The sequence below is a fragment of the Muntiacus reevesi genome, chromosome 7, assembly GCF_963930625.1.
Source record: "Muntiacus reevesi chromosome 7, mMunRee1.1, whole genome shotgun sequence".
Taxonomy (NCBI): Eukaryota; Metazoa; Chordata; class Mammalia; order Artiodactyla; family Cervidae; genus Muntiacus; species Muntiacus reevesi.
The window spans coordinates 67,944,049-67,963,984 of record NC_089255.1 but is presented as its reverse complement, the minus strand read 5'-3'; the positions used below and the strand labels follow the sequence as shown (position 1 = coordinate 67,963,984).

Genomic DNA, 19,936 nt, shown 5'->3' with positions numbered 1-19,936 from the left:
TTTTCTCTGCTCAAAGAAAGAATGTATTTTCTAAAATAATAATCCTGGATGCCTTAACTTCTTAAAAGGATTGTATTTGACAAGCAATATGCACACTGTCAATAATAAATTACTTACAATCAATTTGTAAGTTTTCTTTAGCATATTGGTTTTCTATATATTTAATTTATACTAATTAAATAATTAATTAATTAATTACCAGTCCATCCTAAAGGAAATCAGTCCTGAGTATTCGAGGGAAGGACTGATGTTGAAGCTGAAACTCCAATACTTTGGCCACCTGTTGCGAAGAACTGACTCATTTGAAAAGACCCTGATGCTGGGAAAGATTGAGGGCAGGAGGAGAAGGGGATGACAGAGTATGAGATGGTTGGATGGCATCACTGACTCCATGGACATGAGTTTGAGTAAACTCTGGGAAATGGTGATGGGCAGGGAGGCATGGCATGCCACAGTCCATGGGGTTGCAGAGAGTTGGACATGACTGAGCAACTGAACTGAACTGATATATTTAATTTACCCAGCCATTATATTATAAAATGAATAATTAATGAAATATAAATCATAATGTGACCACTTTAAAAATATTAGGATTTATTCTAAGCCAAATAATAATTCATTTATTGTTTAAAACACAGAATGTATGAGCTATAATGAAAATAAGGCATATTGTAATTTTTTAAAATAAATTTGAATCAGGATCTATTTTGAAATCTGGCTGTTTAAAATAAGCACCTAAGTTCCCATTTGTACCAAGGAATGCACAATTGTTAGTAATTAAACAGATCAGAGAAAATCTGAGTAATGAACTTTCAAAGTTTTTAACAATTAAAAATAACAAAAGTCTTAACATTAGTAACTAACCAATCTATTTTTCTACAGCTTAGTATTAAAAAAAATTAAAGTCTAATAAATTGCTGAAATGTACCTGCTCAACATTAGACCCTCTGTGATCTAGCCACAGAACGTTATGCAAGATGGAAATGTTCTCTGTCTGCACTGACCAATACAGAAGCAATGAATCACATGGGGGTGAGCACCTTAAATGTGGCCAGTACAGCTGAGAGACTGAAGTTTTTATTCTATTTAGTATTTATTTAGTTAACAGTTTAAACTTAAATAGCCACATAGGACTCATGGCTATCATATTAAACAGTGTATCTCCAGACAATTAAAAAGTCTTGATATCAGATGTCTTAATATCAGATGGTATTAAATGTTTCTTTCTTTGGTGTTGGAAATTATTAGACTAATAATATAGTCAGCTTTCAAGGAGCTAACACTGAAATGGAGGGGTAAATACAAAAAGATACACAAGAAGAATATAACCGAGGAGAGGGACACTAGGCATAAGATAAAATAAAAACTAGGAGGAAGATCCAAATTATCTTCTGTCCTTGATCCAAATTATCTTCCCAGTCTCATTTCCAATTATGCCCCTATTCACATCTAATATTTAGCCAAAATGGATTCCCAGAGCACAGTTTCGTGAAGAAACCCCTTCTTTCCTGTTATTTCTTATTCTGCTTCTTCTAAGAAAATCCTCTAGTGAAGTCTTCTGCTGACTAACTTTAAATCCTTCAAGTCTCAGCTCAAAAGCACCAGCTTCATGAAGACTTTTTTTTGGATTTCTTTCAAATAAATGCAAGGTCTCAGGACAAGAAGTCCTAATATTGAATGCAAACTATCTTATATTACAGTTACTTGGATTATCCTTGCATTATACTAAAATCACCAACTGTAAGATTGACTTTTACTCATCTTTTTTCACCTCAGAAATGATAAGCCTGTTGAGTAATGGAATTTATTATTTTTTTTAAATCTCCTGGCAAATTATGATCTGAGTATTCTGAATCCAAGCCCATTTACTTGTCAGCCTGTACAACTGAAAGGTTCAAAGGACTTTCAGACTTTCCCTATATAAAGTAAATGTACTACAAAGGCAATGAGTCATGTATTTACATGCACATAGAAACCTAAAAAAAAAAAAATGCCCTCAGTTTCTTAAAGGAGTCTAATCTAATCTGGGACATATTTTATGCAAAAATTATTATTAGAGATATAAGTGATATCAAAACACAGAGAAGAAGGGAGCATACTTATGTTGAAGTAGTTAGGAGAGAATCTGCAGAAAAGGTTAGGACTTGAGCTGAACCTTGAGACATATTTAAGAGGAGAGGAGAAGGAAGAGGAGAAAGAGGAGATAGATATTACCAAGTTTATTGATTCTTCTTGTGAAGTAATTCTCTTGCCCATACCTTCTCATTCCTTCCCCAAGTAAGCAAATATTAGTTTTCTCTACCAACCTACCCAAGATTTGCCATTTCTAAAGCCAAGGTGTAGCCTTCCTTTCCCTAATACTCTTTGTCCTATTCTCTTGTCTACATCAAATTTTAAAAATTACTATATAATATTTAACTACAACATTACCTTTAAGATGTGTACAGTAAACTCCATGAGGGCAATGCATTACAAGTCTCGTACATCTTTATTTTCTAAGGTGCTTTAAGAAAAGCTGAACTCACTGCAAATCCTCAGTAAATGCCAATCGATTTAAGGGGTAAAGGACTGGAAGAGTGAAGGCTCTTATACAGGGAGCAGTTAAGAAAGAGCCTTAAGTAGACAGCTTACAGTGAAAATGGGAAACAAACTAAGAACTAGGGATGACCTCAGATGTCCATCTAAAGAATGCAAAACTGATCCTAATGGAAGTCAGTGCAGGGTTCTTTTCTTTGGAAAATGGGGCTATAATGAATAACCAGTATGGTAAAATTTCTCTAAAAAAAGTTACTTCTAGAAAATTAGTTTGTATTTAGTGAAGAAGGCATTCAGGCATCAAGTTAAGCAATGCTGGAGGTAAGCAGTATATATCAGGTAAAAAAAAGTAACGGGAACGGAGTGAAAAAGAGACCACTGGACACATTTTGAAGGAAAAACTGAAAGACTCCAATAAACATTTGGTTATAGAGAATTAAAGAAAGAAAATAACAAAAGAAGACGTTGAAGTACATGGGACTGGAGGAGGAATGCTTAATTTTGCAAGGAAGTCCGAACTAAATGTGTGTAACACTCTCAAAATATTTTAAATAGTTTCTAAAAATCCATGTTAAACAAATATTTTAAAAGGTTAATTAACTTGCAAAAAAACTATACTTACCAAAGCAGGATACCATTCACTCTTCTCAGGTGTAGATACCACACTCACAACTTTTCCTAATAATTCATCATTGAGACGTCGCTTATCTTCATCTTCCTCTTCACTACTTTCTTCTTCTTTTTCATCTTCATTACTAAAAGTTAGAATAACTTTATCATGATCTTAACATAAACCATTTTCATATAGTTGTTACCCCAGGGTAACAGTTTCTTCATCCACACTAGAATTGAATAGATATTTCCCTGGTCCCACAGAAGTAGTTCTGAGCTATCAACTAGATCAATGAGAACCAGGACTTACACTCTTAATGCCAGCTACTGGCTGGGACAGAAAAGCTATATCATCATGAAGTACTTACTGTGCCAAATACATTTTAAGAGACTGCCCTTCGACTTTTTATGCATGCCAGATGCCTGATAATCACTCTAATTTTCTAAAAGGTTATGAAAAGATCTCATTAAACACATCAGAACGTTTATTTAGTTAACCTATCTGGATAACTAAACAATTAGACAAACTCACAATGAGGAAAAGTCTACAAAACAACTGGCCTGTATTCTTAAAAAATGTCAACGTCATGAAAAGAAAAAAAGGCTGAGGAACTCTTCTAGGTTAAAGGAGACTTAAGAACCACAAAAACTAAATGCAATGCATGATCTTGGACTGAATCCTGGAAACGGGAGATGGTATAAAGACTATTATTGGGACAAGTGGCAAAATCAGAAATACGTACTATGTATTATTTAGATAATAGCATTCTATCAGTGTTACCTGTTCTGAATTTGATAATCATACTTTGTTTATATAAGAGAATGTCCGTATATTCCTACACAAATGAGGGGTAAGGAATGATATTGCAACTTCCTCTCAAATGGTTCAGCCAATTAAAATTATTATTATTAAAAAATAATAATAATATATGTATATAGAGAGAGGAAATATAAAGCAAATATGCCAGAAAGTTTTAATAATTTAGTGAATCTAAGATGATGAGTATATGAAAGTTTATTGTATTATAATTACAATTTTTCAATTTGAAATGTTTTTGAAATAGAAAGGTTAAAAAAACACATTATTCTCACTTCAAATAGGAAAATCATATCAATTAGAGCATTTGGCATGTGCGTGCATCTGTGGGTGTGGGGGTGTGTGTGCACGCACATGCACATACGCATGCACATGCTCAGTTGCATCCAACTCTTTGCAACCTCATGGACTGTAGCCTGCCAGGTTCTACTATCCATCAAGTTTTCTAGGCAGGAATACTGGAGTGGGTTGCCATTTCCTACTCCACGGTTTCTTCCGCACCTGGACTGAACCCGTGTTTCTTGAGTCTGCTGAATTGGTAAGTGGATTCCTTACCACTGCGCTACCAGAGATGCCAACGAATTTGGCAAAGTAACTCAAAACAAAAATAGCCTGTTTTAAAAAGGGGTTGTGATCATTATTTCTATTACTTTGTCCAAGGATCAAGAAAAAGGTCTGCTCATGGTAGACTGTCTAAAACAAGAATACAAGATATTATGGAAAGGTCACCCAAACAAATTTGGCCACTGTAGAAAAACCACTTGTTTAATGTTGTGATAACTGTAATGTACATGAAAACACTCACACAGGCAGAGAGGACCTCCTTCCTCTGTTCATCTTCTTTGCAATTACTGGAGTTCCAAAATGCTCTGGATTTGTTAATGGAAGCTGGTCAAGTGTCTGGATAAGAAACAGACAAGTGAAATCACTTTTTGCCTCTATATTAGTAGCTGCTGTTCAATTCAAAATGTTCATCCATGGCACCCTACCTCACTCTCAGCAAAATGTCTCTCTCCTTTCAGGCAAAGAGAGGTACGTCTCAGCGTTCTCTCATCACCATCATCAAACACTGCAATAAACGAGACATCAGAGAATTTATTCACACTAAAAAAATGTAACTGCACAGAACGCTACTATTGCTATTTACCTGGGGCTTAAAAACCATTATGTTAGTTATGCTTCACAATCTTTTAAACTATACATACCATATTTTGCATTCTATAGATACCAAACAAATACAAGTTAATGGCTGTCCCCAACTGCTTAAGTGTCTTCATTTACTTCTTCAATTTCTACCATTACAGAACCACCTTCTTAAACCATTAACGACCTAGTCAAAGCATAGATATTAAATTACCTTTAATCCTAGAAGAATTAGCAAAAACCTGGTTTAAAAAAAAGGATTATGGGTTTTTTTGGCAACAGTTATCAATAGAGTATCTCTAACATCCAGAAACTGTTTAATTTCTGGTAATGCTGTTGGATTTCTCTACTGCTTCTACTTCTTTGCATGATAACCCACTATAACAGAAATACTTGTTGCCAAATTCTAAAGTCACAAGATTCAACTTGTTTCTTTTGCTAGAAGAGGGTGAAAGATGTTTAGAAGTAAAAGCAGAATCAAGGAGACATTAGAAAGATGAAAAACTTTTTTAAGTCTAAAAAATTAAGTCATAATGGCACAGAAACCTTGTCAAGTTTTTACTTCTACTACATTAAAAAGAAATCACACTACTTGCGGAGGATGTGTAAATATTTCAAGGATATGAGGGTAAGGAATGTAACAGCTCCCAGGTGGCGGTAGTGATAAAGAACCTGCCTGCCAATGAAGGAGACACAAAAGACTCAGGTCCAATCCGAGTCAGGAGATCCCCTGGAGGAGGGTGTGGCAACCCATCCAGTATTCTTGCCTGGAGAATCCCATTGACCAGGGAGCCTGGCAGGCTACAGTCTACAGGGTCACACAGAGTCGGCCACAACTGAAGCAACTTAGCAAGCATGCATGCTCTCCATATATCTAGCTATATATATTTTCGTAATTTTATAAGTTTAATTTTTCAGAAATATACTGATTTTAATATCTGATATTCACAAAGAAAATGTTCTCAGAAGACACCTGATACCCAGCATTATGAAAAGATAAAATACAAGAAGACAGAATCCTTACCTCTGATATTTAAAATGCCATGTACACATCAACAAACGTTTATATAGGTTATGGAAAAAGCACATACACAGAAAAGCATACATACACAAAAAATGATCATTAATTTTAAGATTTAATCTTAATTTTTATAATTCTATATGTTTTCCTATTTTGACACAATAGGTTAATGTTAAGAAAGGAAAATTGTACATCATCCTAATTTAATAACATCTTAGAATCTTTACTATGCTATCTATGTAATTGAAATCCTGAATTTTTCTTAAAGGGTTGTTTTATTAGTAAACACACTGTCTTCAAATCATACACTTATTTTTTTCATGCTAGAAACATAATTATGTAAGAGTGCTCAACTCCTTTAATATTTATCTACCTCAGTCAGTGCTTCCTCTTAGACTAAAGATACCTAGTTTTAGATTCTCTTACATGCAGGAGAAAATAAGAAAATTAAAAATTCCTGATACACATATTTAAAAAACTATAATGATTACAAGGGCTTCCCTTGTAGCCTAACTGGTAAAGAATCCGTCTGCAGTGTGGGAGACCTGGGTTTGATCACTGGGTTGGGAAGATCCTCTGGAGAAAGGAAAGGTTGCCCACTCCAGTATTCTGGCCTGGAGAATTCCATGGACTGTATAGTCCATGGGGTTGCAAAGAGTCAAACGCAACTGAGCGACTTTCACTTTCACTTTCAATGATTACATAAAATCATCTGTGTTACATACTGTCAATGATGCATGAATTAATGATCACCTGCAGATACAATGACAAGATGCAACTGAGCGACTTTCACTTTCACTTTCAATGATTACATAAAATCATCTGTGTTACATACTGTCAATGATGCATGAATTAATGATCACCTGCAGATACAATGACAAGATAAAACACAATGTTCTCCAACAATTATATCACTAATCTACACTTGATTAACAATGCTCTAAACATTTATATCACAATTACGATTCATATGGCATCATCAATTCTGACAAATAAACCACTGCACTTTTAAAAATTCAAAATCATGAAACTGTCATATCAAACTTAAAATAATTCATGCTATTATTAATGTAAGTATGCTAAAAAATGAAACCTAAAAGTTCCAATTTTCCTTAATGCCTACCGTATAATACAGTAGCAAAAATGATGACAATGGACACATACGTATATACATATATACCACATATATACCACAGTTAGGACACAGAGGTGTGAGGAAGGAAAATGTGGGTTTAAGACCAATCACTAATATGAAATTTATGGAACAAAATCTTTTTCACAATTTTTATTGTTAATCAACAGCAGCCTCAAATAAAAATGCCCTGATGAGAAATTTCAACAATTTAATATTATGAGTTCTTTTTTTTTTTAAATATACACATTGAAATCTATCTAATTTTTAAAGAAAAAAAATTACTTTCACTTCAGCATACTTTATCATGGTTAGAAATGACATAAAAACGAAAGACAACAGTGGTACAAACAACCATTGTACAGCTTTACCTAGGAACCCTTCCAACTTCAAGTGAAAAAGAGAAGCAGCTTAAGAACTCTTTTTAATTCATAAAACTATACAAAGATATGTATTTGAATACTTTATACAAGTCTGTTGAGCCACATAATTTCTCAAGATGTTCTAAAAGATAAACAGAAAACCCAACAATATAGTGGACCTGTTTAATCAGGACATCCTTGATTATAAAAATCATGAAGAAGTTCCATCTATCTGAAGTTTTCTCCATAACTTCCATGTTACAAGTATCATCTAAAAGAACACATAATTTAAAGACACTGAAGAGTGACTCTGGCACTTTGATAAGAGTGAAATAATTAACTGGTGTATATAGTAAATTTAGTTTATTTTTGGTTCGAGATGAATATTACAGCATGACAAGAGAAAAAAAGTCAGAGTATAAGATTCAGTAATTATAAGGCACAAAATGTCTTATACTTGGCAAAAATGGCATGTAAATATATTACTGACTGAGTGCAAGAGAACAGTACAAAAATTATACCTGTCAGTAAATTTTATATAAATACTAAAACCTAAGTTGACAACAGTAACAAAGCTAAGACTTGATAACCTTAATCACACTAGACAAAATAATGCTAATACAAAAGCATACAAAGCCTAACCCTAAATTGTTAGAATTCAAAGAAACAAAAGCAACAGGGATCCAGTCTAAATACAGTCTACTAAATACAAAACACCTACTGGTTATCACAGCACTGTTAGATGATGGAGAATAACTGATAACAACAACAGTAAATTAACTTTATCTATTCAAAGATACAATTGGCTATTACTTATTAATCTTCCACTATGTCCTAATCCTCACAGCAGCCTCAGCAGAGTAGGCATCACTATCTTCCTTTTATAAAGAAGTCCAGCATTAGAAGGTTAATCTATGAGCTACAATTTAGTTAAGGAGGGGATCAAAATAATAATAAATAGGTATGAAGCAGAGGCATAAAATGAACACTGGGAAGAAAGTTAAGAATTCTGACTCTGATAAACAACAAAGTCGTACTGTATATATAGCACTGGGTACTATGTTCAGTATCCTGTGATAAACCACAATGCAAAAGAATATATACATATATATATGTATGGGCTTCCCAGGTAGCACAGTGCCAAAGAATCCACCTGCCGATGCAGTAGATACAAGAGAGGCAGGTTTGATCCCTGGGCCAGGAAAATCCCCTGGAGGAGGGCATGGCAATCCACTCCAGTATCCTTGCCTGGAGAATCCCACGACAGAGGAACTGGGCAGCCTACAGTCCACAGAGTTGGACACAACTGAAGAGACTTAGCAATAGCAGTTACAATAAACAAAACGTTTCACATAATAAATACTTTAAAATTATGGATACCCTTGGTAAAAACAATAGTTCTGTTACTCACAAAATCATTTGTGATAACTACAAATGTCACTCAGCAGCTAATATAAAAAAACTAATGAATCTGGAAACCTAAGAAATTAATGTTCAAATGTATAACTATATTAGTAAAATATCATGGGAATGCTAAGTCTCAGAAAAAGCTATTTAAACAATGGGTTAAAGTCTATCACAGGACTGAAGAGATGTTACTTAGTACTTTTTTTGTTAGTGAAACTTTTCTAGTCAGTGGAATAACCACTTGGCTTTGAAAACATTCTGTCGTTGACTTTGGTTATAACAAATTTGTCTTAAGTGAAGTGACAGTCACTCAGTTGTGTCTGACTCTTTGCGACCCCATGGACTATACAGTCCATGGAATTCTCCAGGCCAGAATACTGGAGTGGGTAGCCTTTCCCTTCTCCAGGGGATCTTCCCAACCCAGGGATCAAACCCACGTGTCCCGCATTGCAGGCTCCAGCTGAGACACCAGGGAAGCCTTGTCATAAGAGGTTCTAATCAAATTAAAAGCCTCTTAAGCCTAGAGAACATTCTACAAAAGTCAGTTTAATCTTAAACCTCCTCTACTCCTTTAACTTAGAATTTCCATGAGATATGATAAAACTGATATGCAGAACAATAAGTACAAGGTATGAAAAAAATCTCAAATCTTAAAAAACATGTTACAAAAATAAGATTAAAAAAGATTTTAGTGTTAAACTTGATATATGACCAATGTACATTTATATGTAAATTAAAGCAAACAGCAACTACTTCCTTTACATTTTCCTTGTTTTTCAGTTTCCCTCACATTTTCCTTATTTTTCAAATAAGTGTGTTATTTTTATATTCTAAAAAAGCAAAGGAACAGTTATAGAATGTCTCACTGACAGTTTTATTTGGCAGGATTTTTGATATCTCCTGAATGACTGGACAGATTAACAATTATATACATTCCTTATCTTTAATGCAAGGATAAGAACTGCCAAATTAATGAACTATGCTACAAAGGCAGTGTCTTATTATAGAAGAGGAGATATTTCCAAGTCTCAACCTGCCCCCCCCCCCCCCCAAAATCCATGAACTGGTGTTATTCATCACTCAACACTTAGAGGGCAATATTATATTTTTTTTAATTGAGTTATGGTAGATCCATAATCTCTTTAAAAATTTATTAAGTTATAATAGGAAACATTAATACCTATATTATATAAAGAGTCAATATTACCTTCTCAGATAACTTTTTGGTAACTAATGATTATAATCATTTTATCCTATTTGATCCAAGGTAGTAGTGTGGTATCCCCTTTTGTTTCATTTTTTAATAGTTTGATGTAATTTCAAGTTCCTTTAAAACCAAAAATATCATTGAGAACATTAATAACACTTTTGTGTAACTTTCTGATTTTACCTATGTTAACACTTTGCTAGAAATCAGAAATCAAAAACTACAAAAGAATTTAAATCCAACTGATAAGTAGCCACCTAATTAAAAATACACAAAGTCTGTGATCCATGAGAGATCACACATTTTATTTTGCCATCTTCTAACTCTGATCCTTCTTTATGTGGTCTGCATCCTTCAGTATCTAAACACTCTATAGCAGAGTGCTACATTGAGTCTCCTTAAGAGAACAGTATCTCTTTCCATCTTAAAAGTTTTTGATCACTGTGTCTCATTACACAGATGTAAACATCTTATTTTGCATTTTTCTCCCAAATTAGTTTCTGTTTCAACAAATGTGGCCTGTTTTTGTAACTATGTACTACCTGCATTAGATTCACCCAATATGCTTATAAAAGAAATTCTTGGGTTGCCATCCTAGACATGCTAAATTGGAGAGACTTAGGGTCCTCAAATTCTCATTTTCTTTTAAACTAGCACCATATGAGTCGTATGTACACTGTTTAATACATGAATCATATGCAATTAAGATTCTAAGCTCTTGGAGAAAAAAAATTATACTATTTCTTCTGTAATTACCTGCACAGAAAATCACCACAGAGAATGCTCAGTATCAACTAGTTTTTTTAAGTATTAATACTAAAATGCCATTCATGTAAAGGATAGAAATTGTTATTCATAATTGAAGTATTATTCTGGGGCGCAGAAGTCCAAAAAGTGAAAACCTGAAAAAAAGTATTGCTTCTGTAGAAGCTGAGCATTATATCATTAAAACTTCACAAGCACTGTGAATGTAACCTTGATATTGAGTACCAAATAGGATGCACATTAGTATCTGAACATGCATCATATAATGTCCCATGCTTCTGCACACATCAACTCCTTTAGTTTTTACCACTGCTTTATTTTTGCATCTACCTAATCTATGAGAGTTAACTTTAAGCTTAGTTTTAAATCTTGAACAACTATCAATGGCCACAACTAACCCTCCTAAAAATATAGAGTTCAGAATAATAGCACCACTGTGAACCAACATCAACTTCTAGGAGGTCTAAGAATAAAAATGGTTAGAAAATAATAGATACATAGAGCAGATTGCTACTATTAATAGAAGCCACAGCATAAGACATAGAAGTACAATTTTCAACTAAAAACTGTTCTTCACATCTCTGAGCATCAACTAGAGATGAATGATTTTTATCCAAAGCAATAAATCAAGTAAACTAAAAATAAATCTAAAGGGTCATTTTTTTTCCTTCTGCAGGGAAACCACAATATTATAATTACATCTTTTATACCAAGACATACATGTATAAACAAAACAATGCCATGGATGTTCAGTGTGAACCCAAGGATTGGATGATATCTGCAGGACTGTGTAGTTTCAAAGTACTGAAAAGAGACTTGGAAATACTAATTGTTGTTATTCTCATCAGCACAATGACAGCAACTATGTGAGTATTATATTTAGGTTTCCATTTATATGTATTGTGACACTTGTTGCTACTCACTAAAGTTTTTTAAAGTCAGCATAAGCTTATGCATGAAACGTTAAAAATGTATTTACATTAGCAGCATATATTGTTGTTTAGTCGCTAAGCTATGTCCAACTCTTTTATGACCCCATGGACTGTAGCCCACCAGCCTCCTCTGTCCATGGGATCTCCCAGCCAAGAATACCAGAGTGGGTTGCCATTTCCTACTTCGAGGGATTTTACCGACCTAGGGATCGAACCTGTCTCCCATACTGGCAGGCAGGTTCTTTATTGGCAGGGAATGACCCAGCAGCATATATATCTTTTTTTTATATATATATATTTTTTATATATATATACATTTTTTTTATATCTTTCTAGAAAGGTGTTAAGAGTCTTGACTACACTGAAAATCAAAACTTAAGCTATGATCATCTAGGCTTGAATCTACTCTGGCCAGGACTTTTTCAGTCTGAATTCCATGGTAACATCTGTGTTACCCTTCTGTAAAACAGGCAGTAATACAATAAAAGACTGCAACTATGCAATTTTAATTCCAGAAAAGTTTACAAGTCTGATGACTAAGTTGTACTGACTTTTCTAAAGGAAGAAATATAACCATAGAGTTTAACTTTCTTGAAGGGAAATATCAAGATAACCTAAAAAAGCAGTACACTCTTCGATGAAATAACCCTAAATGGCCAAGTTACTGTAAAGAGATAACTGATACTTACCATCAAGTTGTCATTAAAATTTTACCCATCTATATCAAGTAAATTGACAAGAAAAAGTACATATTTCTCTGCCAACATAATGTTTCAATGTATTTACAAAACAGAGAGATATATATGAAACCCCCCAAATTAAATCCTTCCGATTAAATTACTTAACTACTTACCCACAGTATACCAACTAGCATCTGTCAACTTGCTGATAACAGCTTCCTGAAAGGATCCATCAGATGTCCTTGTTTCAACAATAGCTCCAACCTAAAACATAAAATCAAAATTTCATCATCAAATTTAAATAAATAAACTAAATCACTCCTACCAACCATATGACTGGGTAAAAAAATATATCTATTTGTGGTAAGTCTACCTTATATTCCCAGAGATCTTTATCATTTATAGTGCTCTAACGTTTATCATGCAGTTCCAGCTCCAAAACATTGAGGCTTATGTAAGATAGTTATTATTACCCCATTTTATACATTGGAAATTGTGGCTCAGGAAGAGAAAATAATCTGCAAAGAATTCAGAATGAGAACCCAGTCTTTTAAGTCTTATTTTAGAGCTTTTTTTACTATATCGTATTGCCTATAAGAAAACTGTGGAGTATAAGAACCAAAAAGCATAAAGATAACAAAAATAACTTCAATTTTCCTTCATAGAAATACTGACTATTGGATTCAGCATTTATATTTAAGGGACCTTTTAGATAAAGTTTCACCTGGATACAGAGAGATGGACCAACTGAACTTCTTTCAGCTTCCAGACCTTTGTATATCAGATATTAACTGAAGTGGTACTTTGACATAACAAAGATTTATAACATAAACAAATGGCCAGACATGGATGGAAAACATAATGTAGGTATTGATTAAATTGAATTATTAAGTCAACATAGTTTACTTGGTAAGTCTGAACAACAGAACATTCAGACTCATATTAGTACAGCACAGTTAGCAAGTTAAACCTCTGTGGTAACAATATGAAAAACAAAGTATTCAATCCAAGAAATCAAAACAAAAAGCAGTGAAACTCATATTCATATGTATTAAAATACTCTTCTTAAAGACATTTAACATTCTTAAGCTAAGGATACAGACATTGTTAATATCGTAATTTATATCAACTATACAACAACTCTAAACGGCAACCCACTCCAGTACTCCTGCCTGGAGAATTCCACAGACAAAGGAGCCTGACGGGCTACAGTCCGCGGGGTCGCAAAGAGTCGGACACGACTGAGCGACTAACACACACACACACCCTCATTTGTATTGTTGTTTTCTAATTAACACTTAAAAGTGTATTCACACATGTAAAATTCAATAAATCACTGCATGCATTTATGACTAATCATTTTAGATTTTAAACTGTACAAAATACGTACTCTTAAAGGACCTTTTACTTGGTCATCTTGCACCAGTTGTGTAGTATTATCCTGTTTCAGGAGTACCTAAAAAACATTTTTGCACAAGAGTTCACATGTTACTTTTCAAATAATATATTTATGGTAACACTGTAACAAAAATGTCTTTAATCTATGCTTTCTTAGCATCCTGTGGTTACCTCTGGTATGATACTTATTACATTGTCTTATGTTTGTGCTTATTGTCTCTCCCATTAACTGTGAGCTCCTTGAGGGCTAAAATCCTCTTTCATCACTGTATCTGCAGCAGTTAGCAAGTATCAATGCATATCATAAGCACTTAATAAATATTTGCAGAATTAACTATACAAGATTTATAACCTGTCATGATTACAGTAAAACCTTAAAATTGCCTTAATTTCTTTTTATCAACTAGTCATAAAAGTTCATATCACCACCAAGTATATTATCCCAAAAAATAAAAACAGTATCAAACTTTATCCCCTATATGCAAGGTAAACAAATTAAAAACAGATATTTTCTGGTCCTTTATAAAATAAACCTAAATAGTAATATGATAAGCAACTTAGTCACAAATAAGTGTTCCTTTCTACTACAGATAATCCTACATATATAACTTGTTCTATCAAGAGAGAGGGACTTCCCTGGTAGCTCAGACAGTAAGGAATCCGCCTGCAATACAAGAGACATGCAGGAGATCTGGGTTCGATCCCTTGGTTGGGAAGATCCCCTGAAGGAGGGCATGGTCACCCACTCCAGTATTCTTGCCTGGAGAATCCCCTGGACAGAGTAGCCTGGCAGGCTACAGTCCATGGAGTCGCAAACAGCTGGACACAACTGAGCCCCTAAGCACAGCACATTAACAGAGAGGGTTGATGGGAGAGGGAAACTGAAAGGGAACAAGTACCCAATAAGGAGAAACTTCAAATTCTAGGTAATTTATGTATGATAAGACCTCCCAGAACAAGCATGGTATTGATTTTAAATTCAGTAAGTTAATCTATAAAGAGCTATGATGCTAACATTAAGTTAAAATTCTCAAAAGAACTCCAAGCAAATATTTGGTAAGCAGACCCTTAAAAAAGGATATAATGAAACAAGAAATAAATGAATGTCAAATGATAGCCTAACAATATGTGAGAAAAGTTTCACCATCAGATGAAAATTTAAACAGAAAGTTTACAATAATCATAGACAAATCTATCTGTGCACCACACAAATCTCATTCTTCTAGTTCAATGGTTCTCAAATTTCAACATGCATCAGAAACACCTGGGGGCTTGTTACAACACAATCATTGGACCCCATCCTCAGAGTTTCTGATTCAGTAGGTCAGGGGTAGGGACCTGAGAATTTGCATTTTAAACAAGTTCTTAGGCGAGGCTGATGATGCTGGTCCTGGACCCACTGTTCAATCATTTATTCAACACATTTTAAGCACCCACTATGTAGAAGGCACTAATCTAGGTATTCCAAACAGAACAAGACAATTTCTCCTTTCACAGTGCTTAATTTTTGTAGGAAAGCAAATTGCAAAACTGAAAGTAGATCATGATCCAATGAATAAGAGTAATAACAACACTTGTTATCGAAAGGCACAGCCCAAAATCTAGAACACATCAAATCTCTTTGGCATACTATCAAAAAGGATTTCTATGAACTTTATTATACAGCTCTAGAATGTTAAAAATGTTTATAATAAGCATGGATTACTTCTGTAGTCTAAAGAACTAAGATTATTAAAAACATTTATATAGAAAAATTACTTGGAGGAAACATAAAAATGATACTAGTATTTCTGAGGTAGACTATTGGTTTTACTCCTTCGGTACTTTTCTATATTTCCAAATACTATACAGGAATAAGTAATTTTTCTGGCCATAAAAGCATCTTAAAAATAGAATTCTTTTTTTTTTTTAAATAGAATTCTTAAATCATTTTTAATGCTGTCTTGAAATTATAATTTCCACGATTTTGTTTTTAGTAATCTACTGCTTTTTCTAACCACCCAAAATCGCCTCTACCAAAATAATAAGAAAGGAAAGACAACAGATTATGGCCACCACAAACAGGAAAGATCCAAATAATGGGAAGTACCATGAGTACAGTATTTTCATAGCAGCAGTTTGGAATAATTTCACATTTTGAGTTCTTTATTTCCCAGTTCCTAATGTGCCTTTCCTACAGTTTTGTATATAACAGTTATTCACATACTAATGATTTAGTAAGCGAAGTAGTGATTCAATAAAGTGTTGATTTGCAGTCTCCTCACCTCTAATTCTCTTCCACTGAGTTAATAAAGCTGTTGCATTAGAAAGAAAAATTACCTTAACTTTTACCAGCCTTTTCACAGTCTTAATTTTGGCCTCACAGAAGGCACCTCGGTACTTGGCACTGACATCAGTCCCCACTGTCAGGTAGGCAGGCTCATCCGCCGCCTGAAGAAAGAAAGATCAAATAGGAAAGTCACTGCTCTTCTCCCCAACCCCACCCCAAGTCTCATTGAAAGGTTCCATATTTCAAGTAGTAGGAACTCTAACATTATTGGCTTATTAATATCATTAAAAATTTGAAAAATATTCCTAAAGCACTTTGTTAGCAATCCTTTACTTAATAAACTATATCTTGATAACATAAAACATTTTAAGTTGTAACTATAAAGTATCAGTAGGGAAATATAATGTATTCTCATCCAGGTACAAAATAATTAAACAATTTTACAATATATTTAAGAGATGAAAAAATTTAAGAATCCATAAAAAGTCTATTTATATTATCTCAGAGAATTTTAAGTTATTCACTTATGGCCTCCTGAAAATTTTATTTTCAAATTAAAAGAAATATGCTATTAAAATTAATACTAACAAATACAGAATTAAATGTTTAATATAGTTACATAAAGGCAACATCTTGGATACACTATAACAGTATAAATAATGAAGCTAATCTTTTTGACAAAGAGAACATTATTTAGAAAAATCATTGGCTAAGTGCTGCATTTTAGAGCTTCAAGTCTAAATTATCTGATTAATGCAGAGATGTAAACTGATAGTAGTAGTACCAAGTTTATCACACTAATCTTGGTATATATTTTCTTTAAGTTTCAGAAAGAAATATCTGCTTTCAGCAAATGGTCTTGATCAGAATGATACACTGAAAGATGTGAGAAATATTCCTCCATTCATTTTAATCTTGATAGTAACAGAATGATTGCTATCTCAATGTCACTTCACCAACTTTTTTCAAAAGTTAAGTATATGCATACAAATTCAATTCAATATTGCTAAGTGCAACGGTGACAGTGTACAATTTAGAGAAATACTTTCAAGTAGAAAATGATTTTTCATTCTATTTTCCCAACTAACATTAAAGAAAGTACACTGTCACGTCAAAACTTCAAGGAGATAGGAAAGCAAGAGGAAGTTTGGGAAAATACTGTATTTCAGAGTTCAATACACTGAAACAGTAAATGAGTAAGAAATCAAATTTAAAGTTAGTGCATTTATGAATAATGCAAATTGATGAGAAATACTTTTTGCAAATAACTACCTGACCTGAAACATTCAATGCCTCAGAACTACAGGTTCATATACCTTCCTTTCACTTTAAATATCACAGGATGTCTGCAATATCAGATGTCTTCAGAAGAATTTTTTTTTTAGGTTGGGTATATGTTTAAAATATTTACTATAAGTAATGAACTGAAATTAAGTGTTATTAGTTATGATAATAATATACAGAATTTAGTTTTAGTTCACCTTCAAATATATTCTAGCCACAAAATTTCACTTTATCCCCAGAAGAAATGGTATGTCCCTAACACAATACACACATTCCTTCTTTAGAAAGTCTCATTGGCACTGGGGAAGAAAAAAAATTCAAAAAATCCCCCAAAGAACCAAAGCAGGACAAAAGCTTTACTTCTGCAAAGGTTGCTGCCAACACAGGAAGTGTTTAAAAATACTAGCCCAATGGACAACAATGGAAGGGCTGCAGCAGCCTTTCCAAAGTGCTAACTGCTTCGGAGAGGGGCCAAACTGACCGCATTTAGACACAATGATCATCTCTTACCCATTCAACACGTCCTCATTTTCAGAAAGCTCTGCTTAGTAAAGGAATCAATTTTGAGTAGCCAAAAAAATGACATTCCATAGCACCAGCCTCACGACAGGCAGTGTCCAGGGCACGAGGTTCCGAGCAGCGTCGACTCCACTTACCTTCATTTTCACTGGCGATCTGTGGGGTTCCAGCTCAACGAGCTATCTTCTCCGTCGCTATAACCAAGGAGAGGAGAAAGACAGGCACAGAATCAGTCAACGGAGGGGAGCGACCCGGGGAAAAAAAGTAAACAAACGCCAGTGGGGAGGGGCAGAACCCTCACCAGGGAAGGGATAAGATCCCCTCCGAGGGCAGCCAGGACGCAGAGCCGAGAGGGCGGCGAGAACCCCACCGGCGCCAAAGGGCAGCGGGTTCCGCCGCGGAGTTCGCCAGCGGCCCACCGCGCCCCCGCCTTGCTAGCCACTTTGACCCGGAATGCTCAACTCAGTGCCCCCGGACGGGTTGCTCCGGAGAAGGGCAGAGCGCCGTTTGGGCTTCTCCGGGCCCCTCGCAGGCGCGATCGCTCAGCCCTCTCTCGGCCGCCCCCCGGATACCCCGACTTCGGCCCGCGCCCCGCCTCCGCCGCTCGGCCCCCTCGGCCCGCCCCGGGCCCGCGGTGGCGGCAGCGGAGTGTCACGGCGCCATTGCTCTCGTTCCTCCGCTCTGCACCATGTCAGGAAGGAGAAGCGCTTCTTCACCCAATGGGGCAGGGGCCGTGGCCTTCAGCCTGGAGGCGCGCGAGGGAGGGAAGACCCGCGAGGGGTTGAGGGCTGGGAGAGGGGGGGGCGGAGAGGAGGAGGGGAGGTGGCCCGGACAGGGTGTGGGAGGGGAGGGGAGCTGCACAGCGGCAGCCGCCGCCTCCTCCCCGCGCCCGCCTCAACTTTTTGTACAGCCCAGAGCGGTACCAGCCATCAGCCCCTCGGGTCCTGCCACGGACTCCACCCGGGAGGACGCACCGCGGAGTTGGGGGCCGGCTCCCCTAAGCAGTCCGCTCCTCGCCTCGCGGAAGCAAACTTAGCGGCGCGACCAGCCCCACAGCCATTTTCCCGGGGAACCTGGGGAAGCGGCCGAGGAGGCTGCTGCGGAGGCTGTTCTTGCAGTTGCTGCCGCTGCTCCACGACTTGCCCCTTCCCCGGTGCTGACCGCCCCGCTTGCCAAGCATCCCCTCCCCACCTCCTAAGCTTCCAACTGCACCGGGACCCCGGGCAGCAGCGCCAGCTGCTAGTGCCGCTTCGTCCACTCAGTACCCTCGCTTCCCTTCTCCCCACCTACCAACTGTGGGTGAAGTGCGCGCTGTCAGCTCCCGAGTCCTCCGCCCCGCTGACCCCCGTGGGCCCCCGTCCGGGAAGCACCACTCCCGGCCGCGGCGGCAGTTCCTGCGCCGGGTTCCCCACTCGCCCGATTTACTGCCACAATCCACCAAATAACAAGCTGTTGAGCAGACTCGCTTCTACACGAACTCCTATTGGCTGCTCATGACGCCGAAGAGTTTCGGATTGGAGTTCGCTACCTGCCGTCCTCATTGGATGTAGCTCTGAAACTTCACGGATTGGTGCGAAAAACAGCAGGTAGGACATCTTCCACTTGTGATTGGCTGTCTCCGAAGACTAATGTTACTGGAGAATCAGGTAGTGAGTAAGCAAGTCCTGAAAAATGATTGGTAAAGACGACTACGGATGTGCTCGACTGAGCACTGATTGGTTAATTGAGGGGTCAGGAAGAGCAGTGCGGCACGAGGATTGGCGGTGGAGTGTCCCATGGAAACCGAACCCAGAGCTGCGGCCAGGACTTGCACGGGGGCGGGGCAGGGTCTTTCCAAGGCGCCTGCGCTGAAC

General features: G+C 36.4%; 1 protein-coding gene across 3 annotated transcripts in view; it reads right to left on the bottom strand.

Moving 5' to 3' along the window:
• The window catches only part of ARID4A (AT-rich interaction domain 4A), a 58,570-nt gene extending 39,042 nt beyond the window's left edge, over positions 1-19,528 (bottom strand). For 2 of the 3 annotated variants that reach the window (XM_065941651.1, XM_065941653.1), the window contains exons 1-8: positions 19,374-19,528; positions 18,221-18,277; positions 16,331-16,441; positions 14,004-14,069; positions 12,787-12,877; positions 4,954-5,033; positions 4,770-4,864; positions 3,158-3,290 (exon numbers count right to left, since the gene is read on the bottom strand). In XM_065941651.1, coding sequence (XP_065797723.1) covers positions 3,158-3,290; positions 4,770-4,864; positions 4,954-5,033; positions 12,787-12,877; positions 14,004-14,069; positions 16,331-16,441; positions 18,221-18,226 — 582 coding nt within the window. In that variant the 5' untranslated portion in view covers positions 18,227-18,277; positions 19,374-19,528. Of the gene's footprint in view, positions 1-3,157; positions 3,291-4,769; positions 4,865-4,953; positions 5,034-12,786; positions 12,878-14,003; positions 14,070-16,330; positions 16,442-18,220; positions 18,278-18,384; positions 18,498-19,373 lie in introns of those variants that run through there. The other variant, XM_065941652.1, reaches the window with a different exon arrangement.
• Positions 19,529-19,936: the final 408 nt, after the last annotated feature.